This window comes from Anopheles ziemanni, chromosome 2 (assembly GCF_943734765.1).
Source record: "Anopheles ziemanni chromosome 2, idAnoZiCoDA_A2_x.2, whole genome shotgun sequence".
NCBI classification, from domain to species: Eukaryota; Metazoa; Arthropoda; class Insecta; order Diptera; family Culicidae; genus Anopheles; species Anopheles ziemanni.
In genome coordinates, this window is record NC_080705.1 from 69,256,748 (window position 1) to 69,267,455 (window position 10,708).

Here is a 10,708-nt window from a genome sequence, read left to right on the forward strand (position 1 = left end):
AAGCGACCTGACGATCCTTGGCCGAAATTTTAGTCATTGCCGACAAAACCAATGTCTTCACTTCTGGCTTTCAGCCACGATACGGCCTTCTGTGGGAGTTAAGGGGCCCCAAAACATTAGAAATATACTGTAAAAAGCTTTAAAAGCAACATAAACAATCAGGGTTTTTTCCACTTTAAATAAACTACAACATCCATGATGGTCATGTAGTCCGCGATAGTCTGGATGTTCCAAGTTTGTTTAATGTTTTGGCCATGGCGGAGTCAATTTTGAATGATACAGTTTTCAAACATGTTCTGAATTTAAAAGAAATGCTACTCTTTATTTTGCTTTTAACAGAAAGTTGCTTGCGTTTTCCGTTTTTGAAAGAAAAGTCGTTTGAATTTGTCTATTTTTTTAATGCAAACGTTACTAAAATCCACTGCAGTACAAAGCTTTTCACATGTTAAAATAGGTTATTTTTGTATGCATCGGTTATCCATTTTTTTGCCACACAGCTCTAACAACTATCCAATCTCAGTACTACCATTAAATATTGCTGTACGAATTTACCTCTTTCAGATTTGATTACCTGCAGTCATAGGTGGATCATAGGGTAAGCAAACTAAGTAGCGTTCAAGGGTCCAGATTTTTTGGCCCATATTTTGTTAAATTGTTTTACTAAATGATGTATTTGTGATGAGTTTTACTTCTGAATGAAAGAAAATGAAGCATATGAAAATGTGGGAACAATCCAACTTATCTAAGTTTTGTTATGTAAAGTGTAACAGTAAAAGATGTTGTTAAAGAAGAGGAAAATTCTAATAATAGTTTGAAGTAAAATGGAAATTTATTAGCAAAAGTAATGTCCTGCATATTTTCAAAAATAGTAATTTAGCTGAATAGAGTTATTACTTTTTTCCTTTTTCAAACATTATCCGATAGTCAAATTGAATTTTCAAAATTTGTAAAATTCAATTGTTTGATTTCAAAAATTTGTAATTAAAAAGTAACAAATTTAATTGCTTGTCACATTGAGTCAAAGAAAATGACATTCGTGAAAAATGATTCTCTTGGAAAGTTATGGATGGTTTCGCATGAAATAAAGCATCAGGCTTTTGGCAAGGAAAAATGGAATGAAAAATATGTAGCTTCATCTAAATTAATATTTTAAAAATTTTGATAAAAAATTGATTTACCGAATGTGTTGAATGTTTTTGGGGCATTACATTTAAAGCTATATGCGGCACGTAGAACGCTTACCCCGCTCTAACTGCAGTTCGTAATAAATTAGATACGCAATTTCGTTTGATTTTTTCCTGTCCACGTGTTTTGTTGTTCAATAATTAATTTGTGATAATTTATTTAATTAATTTCTTTTTATTCCACACAATGTAGTGCATCGATTCATTGTCCACAATTTGGGTTCCCTTCAACCCTATGACGCATTCGTTGATTGTACGGTGGACACAGACAAGCAGAATCAAAGTAAACAAACTTCGCCCTATCTCTAAGTTGAATCTACTACCGATAGAAAGCTTCTTTGGAGAACAAAAATAAATCAACACATTTCTCTTCAAACGGACCGGTGGACCTTTTTCTTTGCGACAATAAACACCATCGATTGAGTGCGGGCTGCAATAACCGTCGTGCTTGTCGATACTGTTATCGCACGTGGTAGCGAACGATGATGGGCTTAAATCGGCACGCGGTAGCCAATGGCTCCATCGATCGCGTTGCGCAAATGTCACCGAACTGTCAACGGCGAACGGTGGGCGAAAAGTAGAAACAAAAATAGGTGTTGGTCGTTTGTGTTGAAAGCAAAAATAACCACAAAGGAAGGATCCTTCGTGTTGCGGGTAAAGTGAATCGGGCAGGAGTCATGTATGCATTAGAACGCTTTTCGCTCGCTGCAGTCTATTTCTATCGGCTTGAAGTGTTGATGTGCGCGTCGGTATCTTTATTGGCCCGAGATAGCCCCCCTATCGTTATCAGATAATTGACTTTGCCGGTTTCGGAGTGCGGACGCAACTGACCGCTCCGGTGTGAAATCACGTCCGATAAGGACACCCAACGGTACACCCCTTCCTACCCCTCCACTCTCCCCACTTGACGGAAGGAGTCTCGTCATCGGCAGCGCTCGTCAGTAGCCCGCCAACGGTTCCGCCGGAAAGTTGGTTGTGGAAAAGTCGAATGGAAGTATTGGAGACGCTCGTCCGGAAGCTGATCCTAGCCGTGGTGTTCCTCTTCCTGCCACCGAGCGCGTTACGCAGGGATCGCTGCGTGGTGGTGGCGGTGGTGACGGTGGCCGCTGCCTCACCCGTCGTCGACACCGCCGACTGCGATCTGCTCGGGTGTGGCGGCCCGTACGACTGCTACGGCAATGGTTGGCCCAACTATCTGCCCCGGGCGCCCGGCCAACGCTACAACATCCCGCTGAGCGCCTTCGAGGTGGGAGCCAGATCGGAGGAGGATGCCGACGGAGGCGCGCCGCGAGACTGTCTGCTCGGGAACGCCAACAACTATCTGCCCTGGCTGACGGACGAAGGGCGGCTGACGGTGCGCAAGGGCCACCACGCGCTCGATCTGTCCAACCTGCGGTTCACCGACCGGGGCGTGCGCGGACTGGTGCAGAGCCTTGCCTCGCTGTATCCACTTGAAGTACGTATTATGCCAAGCTCCGGCAGCTTGGACCGGAAAACTAGTACTGCTCGAGCGTCACGCAAACCGGTGACGTTACCGAACCGAAGTGACGTGCGAAAGGTTAGGTTCGGAAGGCCCGTTGCCACCGTCGATTGCGTTCCGGTACTCCAGACAGTCGCTTCTGTTTTCGTGCTATTAATCATCCGGAACATTTGCTCCTGTGGCTGTGTCGAGTGTTTATGTTTCTATACGCACCAGGCTACGGCGCAATCTCAGTGCTTCCGAAAAGACGGTATCGATAACGACCGTTTGTGTGCAGAACGCAGTACGTGAGGAGTGATGATTGTCCGACTAAAGTGTTATCGAATAGCCTGATAGGAGAGCTTGTTGTAACCAATTTGGTGGCTTCCAAAAAATGCGGTAACCTTGACAACCGTCGGTGATAAGTGTTTCGGGTGTATCACCAAGTTGTTAAGCCGGTCAGTTGTGTTACAGAAGCTTATATCGTTTGTAGAAATTTCGAGAGCGTATCCTCATCTCAGAAGAACAAATCTGGCTTAAATCTTACAAAATAAAATCTCTGTACCCGATGAAAGATCGAAATCTTTGTGTGGTGAAACATTTCCCAAATCGAAGGGACATTTAAATAATGTGAATCCCGGTGACAGTGTGTGGCTAAAGTGAGTCGCAACCAAGTCTCACGGAGGAAGTCGCAGTGTGTATCGTAAATTTGTTTCTTATCAAGGTTAATTAGCGAAACCTCGCCACCACTGGTATCGGGCCTTGTTTTTTCGCGATATGAAACCAGGTACATGACAACGAATCTCCACGAAGTCCCCGAATTTTATCGATTCTCTTAAAGAGACCTGAGGTGTTCAGGTGTGGTGTATCTGTGTGGAAAACAACTTTTCCGTGACGTTGGCAAAGCGGATGTGTCTAATCCAGCGGACGCGTTTTCGACGAGCCGCAAATTCCAATGGGCTTTTCGAAAACACTTGAATTGTCTATTCCCCCATCAAATCAAACCACTTGAACCACGGACTGGACGTTGCAGAGGCATTAGGTGAATCCTCCCCCATGGAAAAATGCCAACTACAAAGTGTGATTACATTACATACAAACTCCCGGGTCCCGGAAGTTTGTATGTATGAGAGCGAGTAGAAATCAATAATGGAAGATGGTTGATTTGTTATCGGTAACCTGTCTCGAATATGTGTCCTATCTTACCTCAATAGTATCATGGGTCAATCCCCTTCTGTTTGAAATGTTGAGCGAAAATCTAAATCACGGAGACGACGATCGACAAAAGATCGAACACAAACGGGCGGAAAATTAATCACCCACTTTTTGCTTGGCGCTCCACAGGAAGTACAACATTTGTCGATGGCGAACAACGAACTGACCCTGTTGCCCTCGCCTTCGTTGAAAAAGTTTCCCAACGTTCGCCTGCTTTCGTTGCGTGGCAATCAGTTCACCAACCTGGCCACAGACAGAGGTAAGAAAGTTTACTGGTTTTGTGGTGGTTTTCGATTTCCCACCGTTTGTCTTACATCGTTGGTTCGAATGGTTTTCGTAGATGTGTTCAACAAGCTGCCCACCTTACCGATGCTGAGGGTTTTGGATATGCGCAACTGCAGCCTGCGCATGCTTCCGGGGGATTTCTTCCGGAACGTGTCCGGCCTGCAGTATCTGTATCTTGCGAGTAACCGCATCACGACACTGCCGATGGAGGTGTTCTATCCGCTTCGGAGCCTACTGCACCTTGACCTGTCACACATGGACACGCGACGCGTCGGCGAAGAGCGTATCGAGAACCCGTTCATGAAGCTAATCGCCGGCATGGATCTGAACCACAATCTGTTCCTGCCGCTGGCGAACCTGACGTTCCTCGATCTGTCCAACACACGGCTCGAGTACCAGGCGTTTATAGCGCTGCGTTCGGTTCAGCGGCGCGTGAAGTACGTCAGCTATTGCAACATCGGCCTACCGGCCATCGTCGACTACCTGTTTGTGGCGAAGTCCATCGAAATGCTGGACATCTCGAACAACGTCGGGGTGGCGCAGAGCCTGCACCGGGCGAGCTTTTCGCTGCTGAAGGGCAGCCTGGAGGTGCTGTACTTTCGGAACTCGATGGTGCAGCACCTGAGCTGGCTCGGGCCGCTGGAGAAGCTGCGGGTGCTAAACCTCCGGGGAAACATTCTGCGCACGCTCGACCGGGCGAACTTCGAGAACTTGACCAACCTGGAGCAGCTCGATCTGAGCTACAACTACATTTCGGCCTGGAACCAGCAGCTCCTGACGCACACGGGTGCCTTGAGGAATGTGAATCTGCGCAACAACAGCATCGTCATCTTGACCTCGGACATGCTGCACGATTTTTCGCGCCTTACGAACATGGGCTTGGGTGGAAACACGATTCAGTGTTCCTGCAACTATCTGAAGTTTCTGCAGAACATCCTCAACAACTCAACCGGGGCCGGTGCGTACACCATATCGGCCGAGCCGCTCGTCGTTGATAAAGAAAGACCGGGTGCTAGCGTCAAGCTGTCGCTGCACAACGTGCAACTGTTCGACTACGACCATAGCGAGTACTTTTGTATGAATTTTACGAGCAATCAAAAGATGGACCCACTGCAGCTGCAGGACTGTCTGCTACTGGAAGACGAACTTATCAACGCGGATCTACCGGTTCCAGAAGAGGAGGAGACGCAACCGACGAAAAACCATACCCTGGTGTACGTGCTCGCTAGTGTCGCGGTCAGCTTTCTCATCGTGTGCACCGTCGGACTGTACTACTACTGGTTCCACATCAAGTACTTTTTCAAGATCATCAAAAATTCGGCCGTTCTCAGCTTTTTCAACGACGACAACAAGCTGTACCTGGACAAGAGTGGACTGCTGAAGGAGGCTGACTTCCACTACGACGTGTTCGTGAGCTACAGCAATGCGGATCGGACGTGGGTGCTCGATCAGCTGCTGCCGAACATGGAGGGCGTCAGTCAGATAAATCTCTGTTTGCACGAGCGAGATTTTGAGGTAAGAAAACAAGCGAAACAACCGGTCCACCGGAACACAATGAAGTATTCACCTTGCTTGCAGGTTGGCTACGGCATTCTGGAGAACATTATTTCCTGCATGGACCGATCGCGCTGTCTTATGCTGATCGTATCCGAAAGCTTCCTCCTCAGCCACTGGTGCCAGTTTGAGATGCATTTAGCTCAGCATCGGTACGGAATGGTTAGGTGAACGACAAGGGGCGTAAAAGTAATGTCTCGTTACTTTCAGGCTGATGGAGACCCGACGCGATGAGTTGATTCTGGTGCTTCTGCAAGATGTGCCCAGGCGCAAGTGTCCGAAGACGCTTAGTTATTTGCTAAAAACTAAAACCTACATAAAATGGCCGACGGGATCGGATGCGGAACAGCTTTTGTTTTGGAAGCGATTGCATAAAGCTCTTCTGGCGGCGAAAACGTAGCATTTTTTTTTTTTTATAAAATATATTATTTATTTATAAAATAGTTTACTTGCTTATTAATATGGTCTTTACAATAGTATTAAAGAAACAATGTATATTTAAGGACAGCTAGATCGATCGCAGTATCATTGTTTCCAATGATATGGATGATGTAGTTCGCATACAAACGAAGCACTTTTACTCGTTGCGCAGTACTCATTCCGCGGAGTACTGGAAATCGGAGACATTGAAATGAGCACTGACACCCTGGAGCTTCATTCCTGATGCACTGCTGCAGCAGGTCCCAGGCGGCAATAACGCGAGTGCAAGAGGTGAACCTTTGTTCCAGGGTGTCACATTCAACACAAAACATACAGGACGATGAGGATGCGCGTCCCATCCGCATTAGCAGATCGCCATGTGGGACCTTGCCGTTCACCACAAGGTAAAGTGCCGACCGCTGCTCCGATGACAGCTTCGGGGAATGGATGTTCTTCCATACCATCTTCCAGACAACATTTTGAGACTGTTCCTGGATTTTGGGATTTGGGAACCGTTGCAATAGTGTCTTGCGAAACGCTCTAGTGGACGGGTGTTTCTTAAGTGTGGAGGGAACGTATGCGAGTGTCTGGATAACGCTCCGAAGGCATGGATATGTTGATGGGATCGCTGCAATGTCAGGCGGGTTGTCAGCGTATCGTATGTGGTCAGCACCAATCCGCAGGCACTCCTGTTCCACCACATACCGGTTGGACATCAGGGCTATCGTAGTCACAGCTGGGATGTGGAGGTTGAGTCCCCCACGGTTTCGGGGCAGCGCCAGTTGTTGGAGTGGGATCCGTATTCCGCCAGCACCACCCCAGATGAGAGACCCTACCAGGCTAGTTACCTTGGCTGTGTCCATTGCGCGTGCACCAACAACCGACGCAACGAACCACAGCTTCGGCAACAAGAAGGTGTTTAGCAGAACCACCTTCTGCATTAGGTTCAGGTCTCTCACCCTGTGTAGCCACACCAGTCGACGGAACTGGTTGATCACCAGATCCCAGTTGTGACCCGCTGCTTCCCGAATGTTGTTGGAAAACAGGATTCCAAGCAGCCGCAGGCGCTCCACAGTATGCAGCCATGGTATCGACAGCCGGTTCCCTTCTGATACTGCTCCATCATCCAGAGCCAACGTCTTTTGGACATTTAGTTTGGCACCAGAGCAGACACCAAAAGCCTCGATAGCCGCTCTCACTTGCTCAATTTTGGAAGGGGACGTACTCACCACTGAGACATCGTCAGCATAAGCATTGACCAGGTCATCCGGATCGCAGCAAATACCTTCGATTCTAGTGATGAGGGGATGAAGGTAAAGGATAATCAAGTGCATTGACAAGGGATCTCCTTGCCGCACGGAACGTTGGATAGGAAAGGAAGAGGATAGAGATCCGTTCACAAGGACACGAGAAGAGGACTGTTCTCCAATTTTCCTCAAAAGGCAGACGAGGTCCGGATTGAAACCCAACGAGACCATCGATTCAAACAGAAAGCCCCTATCAACACGGTCAAACGCCTGCGAAAGATCGAAGGAGACGAGCTTTCCACACTTCTTCCTCCGCTTTAGATCTATGATTCTCTCCTTAACAGAGAGTACGGCCTGGAAAATATTGGCGGGCTTGTTGCTGCATTTCTGCGCCGGTGATATCACCTGCCACTTATCCATAATTCTTCCAAGCCGAATCCTCAATATCCTCGAGAGGAGTTTGTAATCCGTGTTAAGGAGAGAGATCGGGCGGTAGGAGGATAACGTGCACCCATCACCCTTCTTTCTTCCGATGACAATGACCCCATTAACGAAACTCTCCGGAATATGGCCATTGAGGGCTTCGTTGAGAACTAATACTAGTTCTTTCCAAATGACCTCAAATGTCCGTAGATAAAACTCTATTGGGATTCCATCAGGACCAGGTGACTTCCGAGATTTCGATTTTTCAATTGCATGAAGGATTTCACTCACGGTAATTTCCTCCATGCAACCGTTGTTGGTTTGACAATCCTCGGGAATTGCACGGTGACATGCGAAATACAGGTCAGGGTACGTCGATTCGTCGGAGTACAGGTCCCTGTAGTACGTCTGAACATAGTTCGTCAGGGTTGTCTATAATAACGTCATCGTCAGTTCTTAGGTTTGATATCACGGTACGGCCCTGCCTTCGTTCTCCAAGCTGAAAAGTGGAAACTTTTTCACCACTTATTCTCGTTTCGTTTATTCGAGCAAAGTCCTCAGAGAAACGCCTCTGAAGGAGGAGCATTTCCCCTTTTATACGATTAATATTCGACAGTTCACGAGGATCTGCCAAATACCGATCATATGAGGACCTTAACTCCGCGTAGAGGATGTTATGAAGCAAGCGGAAGTTGGAGTATTTTTGGTTCGTTTTCCAACGGAAAAACGATTTAATTTTTGGTTTGGCGAAACAAATCCACCATTCCATCCAGGAACCATAGTTCCTTCGTTGTCTTGTCCAATAATTCCACTTGCCCCTAAAATCATCTATATTTTCGGCTGTCAAAATATGTGGCCGTAGTTGCCAATAGCCATTTCGTCGCGCGTCAGGCATGTTCGGAAGGCAGAGACGTACCGTAAGGGCCTTGTGGTCTGAGAACGACACCAAGTGCATATGCGTGTTACGCAGTTGGTCGTTCATAGTCTTGGAGACGTAACAGCGATCGATTCGCGAACCGGAACCACGTGTGATGTAGGAGAACTCAACATCGTTTCCTCTGATGGCCTCCCAGCTGTCACACAAAGCTAATCCATCCACAATGTTTTGCAAAGCAAGGCTCTGACCTCCTCCACCGGTAGCGTCCTTGGACTTCAACACACAGTTGAAGTCCCCTGCCAGAATGACCGATCCTGGTACATTCCGCAGGTAGTAGGCCAACGTCTGGTTGAAGAACCCGCTCTGCTCTACGCTGCGTTCCTGAAGGAGCATAGATGTTGCATAAAGTGGAATTATTCTCAAGCCGAACGCAGATGAGACGTGAATCCAAACTGCGCTCGACGTGAGAAAATTTTATCGGTTCGCGAATAGCGATCGCAGTACCTCTCCTTGTGTGGTCGACGTTCGTTACAATATTGTACCCAGGGAGCGTCAAGTCAGAGTCATAAACCTCCTGCAGGAATACAACGTCAGCCTCCAAATTCCGCAGGAAGCTCCGTAAAGCATCTAATTTGGTCGAATTGGAGATCGCATTGATATTAATCGATGCGATAATGATCGATTTCAGCGAATCATCCATCTCAACCAATTTAGAGCGAGTCTCGTTCTGTCGAGGCCAGGCTTACGCTTGGGCGGCGCCTCCGTCCGTCCTCCCGGTCCGTCTATCTCTACCGTCTCGTCTGATCTTCTCTTACCAGCATGGATGATGTGGAAGGAGTAGGGGAAGGGATGCGAGGGGCGATGAAAGGCAGCGACGAAGCCTGGCACTGCTCCGTTTCCATATCTGACTCTGCTTCCGATGTTGCTGCCGATCTCAAAACTTGGTGGTTTTTGGCGCCAGATGACAAGTTCAGCGAACTTGCTCGCAGCAGACCGGAGACGGCGGGTTTAGGTTTAGCGCCCGGGGGCGTATTAACGACGCATGGAGATGAGGGTGCCAGGACGGCCGGTGCGATCTCCGTGGCGGTCGGTGTGCTCGTCGGGACTGTCGATGCACGGACGGCCGGTGCGCTCTCCGGGACGGTCGATGCGGGCGCCGGGATGATCGGTGTGCTCGATGGGATGTGCATTGTGCTTGCCGGAACGGTCGGTGTGCTCATCGGGTCAGTCGGTGCACGGACGGTTTGTGTGCCATTCTGCACCGCTGACGCATACGACAGCCTCTCGCTGACGCTCGTCTTCTGAGCCACAAGTTTCCTGCCTTGGGTGCAGGTCATCCCATGGTGTGGAGCAAGCCGGCATGTTCGACACGTTTGCTGCTGTCCCCGGTATGTTATCAGCGTCTCTTCCCCTCCAATCGAGACGTATGACGGCACCGGTTTAGACAAGACCGCTGTGACGTAGCGGTATCCGTCAGGGATTCCGGCACACGGGTATGGCTTCGCCCATACTCCGGCTCGGATTGACCGGACTTCTCCGTAGCGAGCAAAGAATTCCGTAATGCATCTGTCCGTGATGTCCTCGGACAGGTCGTGGATTTTGATGACCACGGAATAGTCGACCATTGTGATCGGAATCGGGAATTTTTTCCTGTCGCATTCGAGAGAATGCTTGCCGACGTTCTCCTCGACGGTTCTTAGAGCAAGGCTCTGGTCCTTCACTCGGATGTGAAGGAAGTGGGATACCGGCTTCGTCCGGATTGATACGATTGAAGAGCTGCTTAGACCCAGCTTGGTCATGGAGAGGGTTGTGGCCTCCATCAAGGACGGCTTTTTGGGGAGCTTCGAGAAATCCACCCGCAGGGTGCTTCTCGAAGCAGCCATGATGTGGCTTGCTCTTGCACTTTTTTTTAACACTCTGTTTTGTAAAAAAGTGCGTCCGATCGCAATGAGTCTCGGAGAGGAACTATATGGTTAGTTGAACGACAAACGGCGCAAAAGTAATGTCTCGTTCCTTTCAGGCTGATGGAGACCCGACGCGATGA

At 48.3% G+C, this 10,708-nt stretch overlaps 1 protein-coding gene across 1 annotated transcript; it reads left to right on the forward strand.

Moving 5' to 3' along the window:
• The first annotated feature begins 2,172 nt into the window (after positions 1-2,172).
• LOC131294197 (toll-like receptor 13) lies at positions 2,173-6,097 on the forward strand. The gene is made up of 5 exons (XM_058322242.1): positions 2,173-2,640; positions 3,988-4,117; positions 4,199-5,658; positions 5,722-5,849; positions 5,908-6,097. Exons 1-5 carry the CDS (start codon positions 2,173-2,175, stop codon positions 6,095-6,097), a joined length of 2,376 nt encoding a protein of 791 aa, XP_058178225.1.
• The last annotated feature ends 4,611 nt before the right edge of the window (positions 6,098-10,708 follow it).